Source organism: Osmerus mordax, chromosome 6 (assembly GCF_038355195.1).
Source record: "Osmerus mordax isolate fOsmMor3 chromosome 6, fOsmMor3.pri, whole genome shotgun sequence".
In the NCBI taxonomy this organism is placed as follows: Eukaryota; Metazoa; Chordata; class Actinopteri; order Osmeriformes; family Osmeridae; genus Osmerus; species Osmerus mordax.
The window spans coordinates 19,212,253-19,229,265 of NC_090055.1; the positions used below are offsets into that span (position 1 = coordinate 19,212,253).

The 17,013-nt window shown below is 51.2% G+C and overlaps 1 protein-coding gene across 1 annotated transcript in view; it reads right to left on the minus strand.

Moving 5' to 3' along the window:
• The window catches only part of cep162 (centrosomal protein 162), a 28,541-nt gene extending 11,528 nt beyond the window's left edge, over positions 1-17,013 (minus strand). Inside the window, 15 exon segments of the mRNA XM_067238234.1 lie at positions 1,349-1,480; positions 3,108-3,266; positions 3,368-3,519; positions 3,748-4,001; positions 4,288-4,533; positions 4,734-4,815; positions 5,307-5,584; positions 7,063-7,252; positions 7,806-7,836; positions 8,708-8,772; positions 9,137-9,198; positions 10,293-10,503; positions 11,781-11,918; positions 16,370-16,538; positions 16,727-17,013. Coding sequence (XP_067094335.1) covers positions 1,349-1,480; positions 3,108-3,266; positions 3,368-3,519; positions 3,748-4,001; positions 4,288-4,533; positions 4,734-4,815; positions 5,307-5,584; positions 7,063-7,252; positions 7,806-7,836; positions 8,708-8,772; positions 9,137-9,198; positions 10,293-10,503; positions 11,781-11,918; positions 16,370-16,538; positions 16,727-16,783 — 2,226 coding nt within the window. The 5' untranslated portion in view covers positions 16,784-17,013.

Consider the following 17,013-nt stretch of genomic DNA (forward strand, 5'->3'; position numbering starts at 1 on the left):
AGGCAGAGAGAAAGAAACAGGCAGAAAGAGAGACAGACCTGGTGGTAACAGAAAGACAGACAGACAGGCAGACAGACACACAGACCTGGTGGTAACAGACAGACAGGCATAGAGACAGACAGACAGGCAGAGAGAGAGAGAGAGACAGACAGACCTGGTGGTAACAGAGAGACAGACAGGCAGAGAGACAGACAGACAGACCTGGTGGGAACACACAGACAGGCAGAAAGAGACAGACAGACCTGGTGGTTACAGACAGACAGGCAGAGAGACAGACATGCAGAGAGACAGACAGGCAGAGAGAGAGACAGACCTGTTGGTAACAGAGAGACAGACAAGCAGAGAGACTGACAGGCAGAGACAGACAGACCTGGTGGTAACAGACAGACAGGCAGAGAGACAGACAGACCTGGTGGTAACAGACAGACCTGGTGGTAACAGACAGACAGACAGACAGACCTGGTGGTAACAGACAGACAGGCAGAGAGACAGACAGACCTGGTGGTAACAGACAGACAGACAGGCAGAGAGACAGACAGACCTGGTGGTAACAGACAGACAGACAGACCTGGTGGTAACAGACAGACAGACAGGCAGAGAGACAGACAGATCTGGTAGTAACAGACAGACAGGCAGAGAGACAGACAGACCTGGTGGTAACAGACAGACAGACAGGCAGAGAGACAGACAGACCTGGTGGTAACAGACAGACAGACAGACCTGGTGGTAACAGACAGACAGACCTGGTGGTAACAGACAGACAGACAGGCAGAGAGACAGACAGACCTGGTGGTAACAGACAGACAGACAGACCTGGTGGTAACAGACAGACAGACCTGGTGGTGACAGACAGACAGACAGGCAGAGAGACAGACAGACCTGGTGGTAACAGACAGACAGACAGACCTGGTGGTAACAGACAGACCTGGTGGTAACAGACAGACAGACAGGCAGAGAGACAGACAGACCTGGTGGTAACAGACAGACAGACCTGGTGGTAACAGACAGACAGACAGGCAGAGAGACAGACAGACCTGGTGGTAACAGACAGACAGACAGACCTGGTGGTAACAGACAGACAGACAGACCTGGTGGTAACAGACAGACCTGGTGGTAACAGACAGACAGACAGGCAGAGAGACAGACAGACCTGGTGGTAACAGACAGACAGACAGACAGGCAGAGAGACAGACAGACCTGGTGGTAACAGACAGACAGACAGACCTGGTGGTAACAGACAGACAGGCAGAGAGACAGACCTGGTGGTAACAGACAGACAGACAGACCTGGTGGTAACAGACAGACCTGGTGGTAACAGACAGACAGACAGGCAGAGAGACAGACAGACCTGGTGGTATCCCTGGATGAGAATCTCCTGGTTGTTCATCTCCTTCTCCATCAGCTGGATCTTGTCAGAGAGAGGATCTGAGGGATCCACACACCACCTCCCCCTCCTGCTGGTCTCCTCCACGCTGCGCAGCTGGGGAACACACACACACACGCACCTTAATACACACTCATTAGTACATGAATAAACACAAACACACACACAGACATACGGTATACACAAACACGTGGAGGAGAGTGTGAGGGCTGAGAGAAGAGAACAGGATTCTATGATGTCTGCTGTTTGGCTGAGGACAAACAGCAGCATGTATCCTTACATTTACATTTAGGCATTTAGCAGACGCTCTTATCCAGAGCGACTTACAGTAAGTACAGGGACATTCCCCCGAGGCAAGTAGGGTGAAGTGCCTTGCCCAAGGACACAACGTCATTTGGTTGGCATAGCCGGGAATCGAACTAGCAACCTTCTGATTACTAGCCCGATTCCTTAACCACTCAACCATCTGACTCCATCCTGAGGGCTTGTTGCTGCGTGACCCTCAGGACAAACAGCAGCATGTATCCTGAGGGATTGTTGCTGCGTGACCTTCAGCAGAACACAGGGAGACCTCCAGAAGAGCGCCTGACATGCTGAATACACACCCAGAACAACAACACATGGTCACAAAACAGCTAAAAGCCCATGTGAAACGCACTCATGAAAAGATATTATGGGAAGTAGCACCCCGCCCGCCCGCATCCCTGTCCCGCTCTCCACCTTTGACAAGCGCGCAAAAAGCAGCTACATATAAATGATCTGATTTAGTGCCATGGCAACATGAACAGTGACATAACCGTGTTTGTGTGCCTGGAATAATGAGCCTTACTTACATGTTTGTTTTTTTTCCTTTTCATTTACTTAATATATTTACGTAATATTTCATTAGCTGTGCAACACACCTGTTTACCTATTCACAACCTTGATGATGTCTATATATTAGTGCTGTCAAACGATTAAAATATTTAATCGCGATTAATCGCACATTTTTAGCTATTCTAAATGTCCCTTGATTTCTTTTTGTCCCATAATCTTTTCTCATTTTAATGCTCTTATCAACATGGAATTGATCGGATTGCTTAGTCTTAAATGTTTTATTTTTATTGAAAACAACATTGCAATCGCCTGGCTTTGACGAGGGGGCGGAGAATTCGCATCAGCTGTGTGCTTGGCCACCAAGCGGTATTTCAGACTGAACGTGCTGTGATGATAGCTCAGTTCACAACGACAAAACACACAGATCACTTTGGTCTTGTCAATAGAACCATTTGGCAACTTTTTAAAAGTAAACTTTCCATTCAGAATATTATTGGCATCCATTTCTGCGTCTTGCGCGCGCCATCCACTCAAAACGTAACATTAGCCTACTACTCTTTAGCCGGCTCGCAAGCCCAAACAAGTGTGTGCGGCGTGCCTGTTGTTTTGTTTCCGGTCTAGCTAGATCCGGTGTGGTGTTGTAGTTTTTCTAACGTCGAAGAAAACGACAAAGTTTGCTAGGCCAAAAAGAACGTTGACGCCGTTAAAATGGGTTTGCATTAACGCCGTTAATAACACGTTTAACTGACAGCACTAATATATTTGTACGTTTTTGTTGCAAGACATGGTTTTTGAACTTTTGAAAGACCAGCATGTGCTATGGTGGCAAATAATAATAATGAATGGGAAAAGAATATGTGTATATATGTATATCTAATATACTTTAATAAATTAAGTGTGTGTGTACCTTGCTCTGAAGGAGGAAGTTCTCCTGTCTCAGAGAGCTGAGCTCTTGCTGGGTCAGCTGGTCTCTGGCAGTCCCCTCCTCTCTGTCCTGGTCAGGCTGCAGTCTCACCCTGTCCACCAGGGGCCGCTCTTCAGCCCTGCTCTCCTCCCTCCACCCAGACTGCCACACGGCACAGGAGAAGAAGACAGCGTGACGCGTGTGGAATTTCCCTTCCCCAAAACATCCCAGCAGCATCACCTGTGAGGTCAGCTCATTCTCACTTCTCTCCTTCCGCCCTCGGGGCGTTCCCTGGTTTCCCGGGAGACGTCGGCGGTGTTTTGGCGCCCACCGGTGTCGATCTGGTGCTGGAGGAAGGCGGCGAAGGACTGGACGGACGCCACAAGCTCGCCGCTCACTCTGAGAGCCTGCGGAGCTGCAGAACACACGCTGGAGGGACGTGTCTGCTAGCGGCAAGTACGTCTACGTGTGCCTATCTGTACGGCGCTTTGGATCAACGCGTCTGTCGAACTATTCAAATGTCGAATTGAAGTGGTGTGGAAATATGAGGTAACATGAAGCGACATGTAAAGGATCGACCTAATCCGAAGCATGGAGGGTGACTTTCAGAGTCGCTTGTCTAGACGAGGTGTGTGTCTGGTACCTTGTGTCTGCTCAGAGAGAGCAGGACTGGAACTGATGGTTCTCGTCTGGTCCAGGGTTGATGGAGGTTTGGCCCCAGCCCCGGGCCTCACCCCAGCGTTAGCCCCGGTCTTAGCTCCAGCCCTCACCCCGGCCCCAGCCTTAGCCCTCACCCTGGCCCCAGCCCCAGGTCTGCCTGGCCCGGGACTCCGGGGGGCCACAGTGGGAGGCTTACTCCCCCCTCCTCTCCCTCTCCTCTGGGGGGCGCTGGGCGGACTAGGTACCTGAGGAGACACACAGCCTCGTTGGTGGGACTGATAACTAGCGGGAGGGAAACACAACATTGCACTGAGGTATCTGTGCTAGTGCCAATCCCCCGAGAAAATAAAAACAGCAAAAATAACTGGACAGTGAAAGGTGTATTTCCTCTTCCCTTCCAACAGCCTTCTAGTTACTCACAACAATCATGTCATGTTGTCGTTTGGTGAATGTTGGATTCACCAACCGGCCCTTTAAGTTAGTCATTGTTGTTGTTAGGTGAATGTTGGATTCACCAACTGGCCCTTTAAGAGCTGCGTGTTGGCTAACCTGGCGCTGCTGGTGTGTGCCGGGCAGGGAGAGCAGGTCCGGGGGCCAGAGCCCCCCCTCCTGCATCAGCCTGGACACCTCCTCTCTGATGCTGGGGGTCCGGGGGTCCGGGGAGGGGGCGTCAGGGGAGGGGGCGGAGGAGGCCCAGCGTCGGGGGCTGGTCTGCGGGGAGCACCTCTCCCCAGACCTGCCTGGGCTGGAAGGGTGGAGCTCAGCCCCGCTGTGGAGAGGACACACAGGAGGCCACATGCAGGTTCATATGACACTGAGGTAGGGTTTGTGTGCGTGTCTCCAGAGCTTGTTTGTGTGTCTGTTATGAGACAGGCAAGCCAATCTCTCATCTGGGAGCTCCCTTCTCTCTGTGTATTCAGTGTGTGTGTGTGTGCGTTTGGTCTGTGTGTGTTGTGTGTGTGTGTGTACCTGACAGGTTGCAGTGTGAATCCTCTGCTGTCGTCAGTGTCAGGCATGATGCGTCTCAACAGCTCCTCTGCTGTCGGCAGATCTGACACACACACACACACACACACACTATTAATAACACAGACCTGAAACACACCACTTAACTAACACAGATCTGACACATACACACCTCTCTCACACATACACATACACCTCTCTCTCTCTCTCTCTCTCTCTCTCTCTCTCTCTCTCTCTCTCTCTCTCTCTCTCTCTCTCTCTCTCTCTCTCTCTCTCTCTCTCTCTCTCTCTCTCTCTCTCTCTCTCTCTCTCTCTCTCTCTCTCTCTCTCTCTCTCTCTCTCTCTCTCTCTCTCTCTCTCTCTCTCTCTCTCTCTCTCTCTCTCTCTCTCTCTCTCTCTCTCTCTCTCTCTCTCTCTCTCTCTCTCTCTCTCTCTCTCTCTCTCTCTCACTGCTTTTAATAACACATCAGACACGCAAACACACACAGCTGTGTGGAAAATTCAGCTAATTCAACCTCACAAGCATGTAAAGCTATGAAAGGCTGTGGGCCAGAGGGGACCTGCAGACACTCCCACCTGATCCGGAGGTAGAAGCAGCCCTGAGAGACCCACTGGGGGCCCCTGGTCCAGGGGGGGAGGTGGTGGTGGTGGCAGGGGGGGACCCAGGGCTGCTGGTCCTGTGCCTGCCCCCCGGGGGAGCAGGCAGCTGGGGAGCGGGGAGCTGGGGCGAGGGGGCCCCGGAGCCCTCCGCAGGCAGGCTGATCTGCCGGTAGGCCTCGTGGAGGGCCTCCATGTCACTGCCTCCACTCTGGCCGTAGGACCGGGCTGGGGGAGGAGCACAGACCACATTCAGAACCGCCGTCAGGAGACATTGTTACGGTCTCTGGTTGAGACTTGAAACTCAGATCGTTTCTAGGCGATAACTACCATGGTAACCATTCGTGCTCGACACTAACAGTAATTAAGTTATCTTGCAGTAATTAGTACATGCACTGTTCTGTTGGTCGATTTGGTTATAACCATCTGCTGAATAAATTGAAATAAAATGTATAAATATGTCATATATAAACAACCTACCACAACACTGGTACACAAACACGTCCACACACACACATACACACACTGGTCCATAGCGACTGACTGTGCCGTTGTGATTTCATGTGCTGCCTAACATCATTTTTCCCTCCGTGTGCGATGCTAAAATCGGCGTGACACACTTTGCAGAAGGCGTGGCAATTGTCGATGCGGCTTGCTGATAAGACAGTAAATTCCTCCGTCCATGTACTGTTAAATTTGCAGCTATATTTCGTTTTTTTTTGCCGTAGCACCACCTGAGACTTTTGCCATTTCTACAAATGATTCTGTATTAAAATTCAACCGTGTATTATTCAAATTCTCCCGCCTACCTGCGCGGATATCAACAGCGCAACTGGGTTGTAGGTTGCAGCAGAGAATAGTCTAATATAGACAGGCTCTGGTTGCGGTCACAAATGGGTTGTACGATATGTAATATCTGAGTAGGATGCGTTTCATACCAGATCTGGCAACTGGACAACATTGAAATAATATATTGATGTGAATATTTATATAACGAAGTTTGGCCATACAAATTACGGGAGTTTCACGGGAGAAATAACAAAACAGAAGGGGGGCGGGAGATGGGTGTGAAATACGGGAGACTCCCGGAGAAAACGGGAGTGTTGACAGGTATGGTCCACACACACATAGATTCACAGACACACACACATACACACACAGGTCCATACACACTTGCTCCCCCATACATACACACACTGGTCCACACACACAGGTCCATACACACTGGCTCCCCCCCACACACACACACACAGGTCCATACATACACACACACACACACACACACACACAAACACACACACAGGTCCATACACACTGGCTCCCCCACCCACCCACACACACACTGGTCCATACACACACACACACACACACACACACACACACACACACACACACACACACACACACACAGGTCCACACACTGGCTCCCCCACACACACACACACAGGTCCATACACACAGGCTCCCCCACCCACACACACACACACACACTGGTCCATACACACACACACACACAGGTCCATACACACAGGCTCCCCCACCCACACACCCACACCCACTGGTCCATACACACACACACACACAAACAGGTCCACACACTGGCTCCCCCCCCCCCCCACACACACACACACACTGGTCCATACACATACACACACACACAGGTCCATACACACTGGCTCCCCCACACACACACACACACAAACACCCACACACACACACACACACAGGTCCACCCCTCCCCCTCTGTCCTCCATGTGTGGTGAGGAGGGTGGTGTGGGGGCTACCTGGTAGAGCTGTCTCTATCTCCAGAGAGTCTGCTGTGTCCCTGGCCTCTCTCCTCCTCTCCTGCTCCTCCTCTTCAGACCCTCCTCTCTCGCCTGGGGGCGGGACTTCACAGGTGGAATCCAGCGAATCGTGGAGGGAGACTGAGAGAGAGCTGTAGTCAGAGCAGCAACCACAGCCAATGCCAGTGCAAACCATGACCACATCAGGGGCTGTGTCATTGCATGTAATATTCTACTGAGCTAGTCTGGAGAGTTAGCCATAACTGTGTTCACTTAACCCTCGTGCTGCTTTCGGGTCACATGACCCAAAGGTTCACAACGAACCATCGTTGTGTTTACCCAATTTTACCCAATACAAAAACAAATAAATAGCATTTTCTTTTAACCTTCGCAATGTGGGGGGTCTGGGACAGCCCGACGCTTAAAAGAAAATTCCCAAATTTGTTTTTGTATGCGGTAAAGTTGTCGCAATACAACGGTGGGTCACAATGACTTATTGGTCTGAATGACCCGAAGATAACACAGGGGTTAAATCTTTATATATATATATGTGTATGCATATATGCATATATGCAGTGTACACACACACTGGTGGAATTGTGGGCTGGTTCTCCAGATAGCAAGAAACCAAGTCAATTTGGTGGAAAAGGGGTACGAGAGCAGAGAAGCAGGACTGAGATGATTCTGTTCCTACCTCTGGCGAGCATGGCTGGTCTCAGCGGCTTCTGGAAGACAAACGGAGAAAGAAACACATTGAGAATGCAAAGCTCCCAGGGGCCTTACCCCTCTCTCAGCCAATCACAATCAATGAGGAAGTGCTGCCCCACGCTGTGAGGCTGATTGAAGCTTCGTGTCTTTCTCCACGGAAGCTTGGAGAAGCAGAGGGTTTAGCTTCAGCTGGGAGTGAGGTGGGAGTCAGGTGGCTGAGCGGTTAGGGAATCGGGCTAGTAATCAGAAGGTTGTTTGTTCGATTCCCGGCCGTGCAAAATGAAGTTGTGTCCTTGGGCAAGGCACTTCACCCTACTTGCCTCGGGGGGGAATGTCCCTGTACTTACTGTAAGTCGCTCTGGATGAGAGTGTCTGCTAAATGACTAAATGTAAATGTAAATGAGTGTCAACATGCACCAGATTCACATCAACCACTATCACACAATCAGAGGTTTGTAGAAATGAGTGCCTTCTAACTTTCTCTAAAATATTGTGAGGCAGGGCTTTGAAAGAGGACAATAATCAAATCATGTTTGTAAAGCCTCTTTTAACAAGCAATGTCATAGAGTTCTTCACAGATCAGCACCTATAACCAACCCTATAGTAAACCCTCACAGAAGACAAGGAGAACATGTACACAGAACATCCAGGACTGTCTGTATGTAAACGGAACATCCATGACTGTCTGCATGTCCACAGAACATCCATAACTCTGTCTGCATGGACACAGGACATCCCTGACTCTGGCTGCATGGACACAGAACATCCATACCTCTGTCTGCATGGACACAGGACATCCATCACCCTGTCTGCATGTTCACAGAACATCCATGACTCTGTTTGCATGGACACAGAACATCCATGACTCTGTCTGCATGTGCACATCACCTGCTCCTCATCTTCGCGGGCGCTGCCTTCATCTTCGAAGTCCTCGCTGTAGTGAGGGGAGGCTGCTGACAGACACAGCGTCCAATCAGAGAGACTCTGGAGAGCTCCACGCATGAATATGTATGTACTGTATATTGTGTTTATGTGTGAGTGTATGTGTGTGTGAGAGAGAGAGGGAGTGTATGTGAGAGAAAGAGAGAGAGAGACAAACAGAGAGAGAGAAAGAGAGAGAGAGACAGAGAGAGAGAGAGAGAGAGAGAGAGAGAGAGAGAGAGAGGGAGTGTAAGTGAGAGAGAGTATAAGTAAGAAAGAGAGTGACTGAGTGAGTGACTGAGTGAGAGAGTGAGAAAAAGAGAAAGAGAGAGGGAGTGTAATTGAGAGAAAGAGAGAGAGACATAACTAATGCAGTGAGCTCATTTCCTGTCTCACCTGGCGATTCCACCTCCTCATCCTGTTCTCTATCCTCCAGCCCAACCACTCGCTCAGCATTCCTGCAGAAATAAAACCACAGTAGATGTTCTTACAGACTGACCACAGTAGAGACTCTTACAGACTGACCACAGTATAGACTCTTACAGACTGACCACAGTAGATGCTCTTACAAACTGACCACAGTAGATGCTCTTACAGACTGACCACAGTAGATGCTCTTACAGACTGACCACAGTAGATGCTCTTACAAACTGACCACAGTAGATGCTCTTACAGACTGACCACAGTAGAGTACCTGAGTGTGGTGGTGGAGCTGCTAGTGCTACCTGAGTGTGGTGGTGGAGCTGCTAGTGCTACCTGAGTGTGGTGGTGGAGCTGCTAGTGCTACCTGAGTGTGGTGGTGGAGCTGCTAGCGCTACCTGAGTGTGGTGGTGGTGGAGCTGCTAGTGCTACCTGAGTGTGGTGGTGGAGCTGCTAGTGCTACCTGAGTGTGGTGGTGGAGCTGCTAGTGCTACCTGAGTGTGGTGGTGGAGCTGCTAGTGCTACCTGAGTGTGGTGGTGGTGGAGCTGCTAGTGCTACCTGAGTGTGGTGGTGGAGCTGCTAGTGCTACCTGAGTGTGGTGGTGGAGCTGCTAGTGCTACCTGAGTGTGGTGGTGGAGCTGCTAGTGCTACCTGAGTGTGGTGGTGGAGCTGCTAGTGCTACCTGAGTGTGGTGGTGGTGGAGCTGCTAGTGCTACCTGAGTGTGGTGGTGGAGCTGCTAGTGCTACCTGAGTGTGGTGGTGGTGGAGCTGCTAGTGCTACCTGAGTGTGGTGGTGGAGCTGCTAGTGCTACCTGAGTGTGGTGGTGGAGCTGCTAGTGCTACCTGAGTGTGGTGGTGGAGCTGCTAGTGCTACCTGAGTGTGGTGGTGGAGCTGCTAGTGCTACCTGAGTGTGGTGGTGGTGGAGCTGCTAGTGCTACCTGAGTGTGGTGGTGGAGCTGCTAGTGCTACCTGAGTGTGGTGGTGGAGCTGCTAGTGCTACCTGAGTGTGGTGGTGGAGCTGCTAGTGCTACCTGAGTGTGGTGGTGGAGCTGCTAGTGCTACCTGAGTGTGGTGGTGGTGGAGCTGCTAGTGCTACCTGAGTGTGGTGGTGGTGGAGCTGCTAGTGCTACCTGAGTGTGGTGGCGGTGGTGGAGCTGGTGGACTCCAGCTCCCTGTTGAGTCTGCTGTAGTCCACAGTTGAGGGCCCTCCCTCCAGGCGGGCGAAGAAGCGAGCCTTCTCCTCCTCCTCCTCCAGGGTGTCCAGGCCCCCGCCCGCCAGGCCCCCGCCCGCCAGGCCCCCGCCCGCCAGGCCCCCGCTCCGCCCTGATGCCAGCAACGGATCTGTACACACACAGCACACACATAAATGTGTGGGGAAGAGGGGGAGGGGAGAGAGATGGAGTGTGAGAGAGAGGGAGTGGGGGGAAAAAGAGAGGGAGGGGGATGAGGGAAGAGACGCTACTTCCGATAATGTCTTTTCATTAGTGCATTTCACATGGGCTTTTAGCTGTTTTGTGACCATGTTATTGTTCTGGGTGTGTATTACAGTTTTTGCTAAAACACTAAACCCAATTCTCTGAATCAAATGTTCAGAGGCCTAAACCCATTTGTCGAATCAGACACTCTTATAGCAAAACAGTAAACACATTCTCATTCACTAAAAACATTTTGCACTGTGATACACTTGGGCTGCAAAATGGTAAACACAGGTGGCAAACAGGAAACACTTACACAACTACAACACAGTTGCCATCTGTAAAAACACAATGAACACAATTGTTCACACTTGTTTCTAATGGTGGTTTGGGACAATGTCAGCTTTCACCGTGGTGTCCGTATACGAGAATAGTTGCCTTCCACCATACAGCCCTATTCTCAACCCAATTGAAGAGTTTTTCTCTGCATGGCAGTGGAAAGTCTCAAATCAAATATACTGTATTTGTTTAGCCCTTTTTACAAGCAATGTCACAGAGGGCTTCCCATACGCCCATAGAACTGCCCCTCAACCAACCTAAACCCTCAAGGAAAAACTCCAAGAAAAACTAAAAACTAAGTTGTGATGGTTACTGTAATATTTTCTTTATTGCTAAATGCATTTACTGTGTATACATAAACAGATTTGTCTTTACATGTAACTACATGCCCTGGATGCTGTGTTCTCCATTGTTTTGTGCTGTGTCTAATGATTGCTCCAGAGTGTTTTTATATTGATTGGTTGTGTTTATGATCTGAAAGTATTGTTTGATGTTGAGCACAGGTTAAATGATTTAGGGGCGAATGTTTGATTTTGCCAGAAGAGTCAGAGGTTTTGGGAATTGAGTTTGAAGATTTGTTTACAGTTTTGAGAAAATGGGTGACTGTTTCAAGAAATGGGTTTTAGCAATTGTAAAAAACTGTAAGTTTACACGCATGCAGTACACATACACACACATGAATACATTACACACACATACAGTACACACAGAAGAGACACACATGTGCAGTACACACACACAGACAGCACACACATAGTACACACACACAGTACACACACCCCTGCTCCTCTCGACAGTTCTCCATCAGTCTAGCCTCCGTCCTGAGGTGGTTGTGTCTAACATCTCGCCAGCTGCCCCACCTACCCTCCTGCTCCAGGCTGTCTCTGCTGAAGGAGACCACTGGCCCCAGCTCCTCCTCCCCCGGCCGCCCCTCCTCCTCCTCCTGGATGGGCTGCGACCTCCTCAGGGACTTCCGGAAGGTTCTCCCAGACACCAGCAGTCCTGAGGACAAACCCGCCTCTGGTGAGGACAGACTTTCTGCTGCTGTCCTTGCTGTGTGTGTGTGGGTAGGGGTGTGTGTGTGGGTGTATGTGGCTGCTGCGAGTTTGTGGGAGTGTTTGTATGTGTGTATGTGTGGGGATGGTTGTGTGTGTGTGTGTGTGTGTGTGTGTGTGTGTGTGCAGAGTGGCTGGGAATGAGACAGCTTCACAAAGGAGCTCACAGTGTTCTCAGAGCCAGTCAGCTCATTAGTACTGCTGTGACTCAGCACCCTGGCGTTTGGTCAGGGTTTTCAACTGCTCAATAGACTCCCTTCTAACCCGATGTAATCCACAGAAAACACACACACACACGCAGAGAAGATCCGATGTAAGCAGAGCTTCACAAACCCTGGCTGCTGGACAGAAATGGAGGCTGTGACCAGCATCACATCCTTGAAAAATAAGTGGCTTGGTAGAAGGAAGTCAATAAAATTACTTTTCAATTTTTCCTCCCCTTAAAAGGAGCATTAGTTCCAGAGCTTTAAACAGGTAAACTAAGAGCTTCCCTAGATGAAAGCATTGAAAGGAAGGGGAGGGGGGGGGAGGATAAAATAGGAAAAATGTACATAAAAAGCTCTTACAGGAGAGAGATCATTCATCAAGTTTCAACTGCCACAGAGCAGCTGGTTACCATGGCAACTACCCAGCAAGTCACTGCATTTGGTGTCACACTTGGTGAAAACTTCCCAGCTCTCGTGTGTCTATCTACCTAGTCTAGATGGGTGCGAAGGATCAACTAACAGGAGGAGTTGGGTGTTTGGTCCAGTCATTTTACCGTCTCCACTGCTCTGGGAATCACTATCACTGCTGGCCCTTGCTGACCCCTCAGGGGGGCTCTCGTCAGGACTCCTGACTCCTGGTGCATTGTGGGAGCTTTCATTTGTGGGGCTCCTCTGTATTTCACTGTGGGAGTCCTCCTCTGGCCAAGGAACCTCCTGATTGGCTGTGTGAATCTTGTCCAGCTGGCTCAGCCTATCCAGAGGCTTGCTGCGAGGTTTGGGCGTGGGCTTAAAGCGGGGCTCCGCCCTCACAGCTGAGGGGAACGCATGCAGAAACACGAGGAAAAACAAGGTGAAGAAAAGACGAGAAAATACATTTAAAAATAAGAAGGAAAATAAGACAAGGAGGTGAGGCAGGGCTGGGTGAGGCAGGGTTGGGTGAGGCAAGGCCTGGGAGGCAGGATCAGGTGAGGCAGGATCAGGTGAGGCAGGACTTGGGTGAAGCTAGGTTTGGTGAGGCAGGATCAGGTGAGGTTAGGAGGTACGAGGAGGGGTGGAGCTGGGCTCGTACTTATAGCGGTTCATGTTGTTTAATTGTAACTTGTTTAAACTACATGCTCTTATGGTTCTTCCCTTTGGCACTTACTTTGGTTGTTCACAATGTGTGCTTCATGTTTTGGCTAGTCGCAATGTTTTTGTGGCTATCTTGTTGTTATGATCAGTGACCTATGCACTTTGTAAAGCTCTCTCTTGGAAGTCGCTTTGGATAAAAGCGTCTGCTAAATGAATAAATGTAAATGTACCCTCACGAGGGAGGAGGGGTGGAGCTGGGCTTGTACCCTCAGGAGGGAGGAGGGGTGGAGCTGGGCTCGTACCCTCAGGAGGGAGGAGGGGTGGAGCTGGGCTCGTACCCTGAGGAGGGAGGAGGGGTGGAGCTGGGCTCGTACCCTGAGGAGGGAGGAGGGGTGGAGCTGGGCTCGTACCCTGAGGAGGGAGGAGGGGTGGAGCTGGGCTCGTACCCTCAGGAGGGAGGAGGGGTGGAGCTGGGCTCGTACCCTGAGGAGGGAGGAGGGGTGGAGCTGGGCTCGTACCCTCAGGAGGGAGGAGGGGTGGAGCTGGGCTCGTACCCTGAGGAGGGAGGAGGGGTGGAGCTGGGCTCGTACCCTCAGGAGGGAGGAGGGGTGGAGCTGGGCTCGTACCCTCAGGAGGGAGGAGGGGTGGAGCTGGGCTCGTACCCTGAGGAGGGAGGAGGGGTGGAGCTGGGCTCGTACCCTGAGGAGGGAGGAGGGGTGGAGCTGGGCTCGTACCCTCAGGAGGGAGGAGGGGTGGAGCTGGGCTCGTACCCTGAGGAGGGAGGAGGGGTGGAGCTGGGCTCGTACCCTGAGGAGGGAGGAGGGGTGGAGCTGGGCTCGTACCCTGAGGAGGGAGGAGGGGTGGAGCTGGGCTCGTACCCTGAGGAGGGAGGAGGGGTGGAGCTGGGCTCGTACCCTGAGGAGGGAGGAGGGGTGGAGCTGGGCTCGTACACTCGGGAGGGAGGAGGGGTGGAGCTGGGCTCGTACCCTGAGGAGGGAGGAGGGGTGGAGCTGGGCTCGTACCCTGAGGAGGGAGGAGGGGTAGAGCTGGGCTCGTACCCTGAGGAGGGAGGAGGGGTGGAGCTGGGCTCGTACCCTGAGGAGGGAGGAGGGGTGGAGCTGGGCTCGTACCCTGAGGAGGGAGGAGGGGTGGAGCTGGGCTCGTACCCTGAGGAGGGAGGAGGGATGGAGCTGGGCTCGTACCCTCAGGAGGGAGGAGGGGTGGAGCTGGGCTTGTACCCTGAGGAGGGAGGAGGGGTGGAGCTGGGCTCGTACCCTGAGGAGGGAGGAGGGGTGGAGCTGGGCTTGTACCCTGAGGAGGGAGGAGGGGTGGAGCTGGGCTCGTACCCTGAGGAGGGAGGAGGGGTGGAGCTGGGCTCGTACCCTCAGGAGGGAGGAGGGATGGAGCTGGGCTCGTACCCTCAGGAGGGAGGAGGGGTGGAGCTGGGCTCGTACCCTCAGGAGGGAGGAGGGGTGGAGCTGGGCTCGTACCCTGAGGAGGGAGGAGGGGTGGAGCTGGGCTTGTACCCTCAGGAGGGAGGAGGGGTGGAGCTGGGCTTGTACCCTGAGGAGGGAGGAGGGGTGGAGCTGGGCTCGTACCCTCAGGAGGGAGGAGGGGTGGAGCTGGGCTCGTACCCTGAGGAGGGAGGAGGGGTGGAGCTGGGCTCGTACCCTCAGGAGGGAGGAGGGGTGGAGCTGGGCTCGTACCCTGAGGAGGGAGGAGGGGTGGAGCTGGGCTCGTACCCTGAGGAGGGAGGAGGGGTGGAGCTGGGCTCGTACCCTGAAGAGGGAGGAGGGGTGGAGCTGGGCTCGTACCCTGAGGAGGGAGGAGGGGTGGAGCTGGGCTCGTACCCTCAGGAGGGATGGAGCTGGGCTCGTACCCTGAGGAGGGAGGAGGGATGGAGCTGGGCTCGTACCCTGAGGAGGGAGGAGGGATGGAGCTGGGCTCGTACCCTGAGGAGGGCCCTTTCCAGGCAGGATGGCATCCTGCTGAGTGTCCTCAGCCTGGGCCTTTCTCACTTTGGTGAATCTGCGCTTCACAGAACTCTCTTCTGGGACCAGGAGGAGGACACAGAGAAGGGACAGATGATGACAAGAAAGAGGGGGAGTAAGACAGAGAGAGAGAGAGAGAGAGAGAGAGAGAGAGAGAGAGAGAGAGAGAGAGAGAGAGAGAGAGAGAGAGAGAGAGAGAGAGAGAGAGAGAAAAAAGAATACAAGGAAAAGAAACAGAGAGAAAAAGAGAGATAAGGTAAAAAGGAGAGAAATAGAGAGCGAGAGAGAAAGAGAAGATACCGTGGGCAGCAATAGCAGGCAGCCTTCATATTAGCATGACATGAAATGCAGGACCAGATTCATTCTGTTACGTGTTGAAAGCAGTAGAGTGACCTTCACATTTTCTCTTTCCTCTATTAATACACACGCTTCTGTGATTCTGTCTTTGATGACTCTAAACTGTTATGGTACTATGTTGTGAGCAGAAATACTCTTATGGATGTCCCTATGTGAACACTACGCCCACCACCGACGCACAATCAGATGGTTATATAGCCCCACCTGCTGGTTGAAATTCTAGAAAAAATATGGCTTTCATTCATAAACAATTATTTTAATATCTCACTCAGAGAATTTGGTGCTTTCGTTGAATTGCAACGTTGGCACAGCTGTTTGAATCTTTGAGGGCTTTTCTTTATTAATGAAATACTGGCTAACTAGTAGAAACACAATATGAAGTGGATACTTTATTATCAGTAACGATGCAATAAATTGTTTCAACATGTTCCTTGAATTAACGCGTTTACTGATAATCAACGTGAATGTGCAGTAATATCTTTAACCGAACTATAATGGTTTATATAAATGAAACGTAAATACATCGTCATGATACAACAGCTGTCAAACAATCGTTGGATACGTTTTGCGAATTGCTATGTAGCAGTGCCCAGTACAATCCGGCAAAACAAAACGAAACAAACAAACAAATCTTAAATGCAACATCAACTAGCCATGGCTGTAAACTCTTGCCAGACAGTTTAATAGCAGGATCTCCAACACAAAGTGCAGCGAAGGGACAACTTTTAAGTTAACAAAATGTAATGTCTTATGCCAGGCAGTCAGTGCTGTACCTCTTCCAGGTCCTCCCTCGCTGTCATCCTCATCTTGCCACCAAGGCACCGAGACAGCAGACTTCTTCTGGGGTTTCGGAGCGGGTCTGGCTTTGCCTAAACTGTCCAGAACACTGGAGCGATGGGTACTGCCAGTTCCACCCAAGTCCACAGACTCATCCGAAACAGACTGGAAGCAGCAGGTTGTGATTTAGAGCACATGCACCACAGCAACATAGCTACATTGGATGCTAGCTGTCTACATAAGTAACAACGGGAATGGGCTGGTTAGATATGATGAACCCTCCACAATAGTAATAGACTGTTATTGTGAACAGACTGCTAGCTAGCTAATGAAACGCGCCTGTGTAAACTCACCTCTTTCAAGAACTGCTCGAACTGTTCATCAAGCTCTTCCTTAGTTAGTTGTGACATGATTCGAACTCGACTCCAAAAAGCAGACTGTGAAATGCAACCCACTTAACTGCAATTAAAACTAAACTTCGATGGCTTCCGAATTGTTGTTAAACAAGTCCTATATGACTAGATCTACAGCAATAACGTCAGTTTTCGTCAGATCTAACCAATCGTATCGGGCTAGAGCTAGTTTAATGCATTCCCTGTTTCACCGTTTTGACAGTTGCTACGACTTGGCCATAACTAAG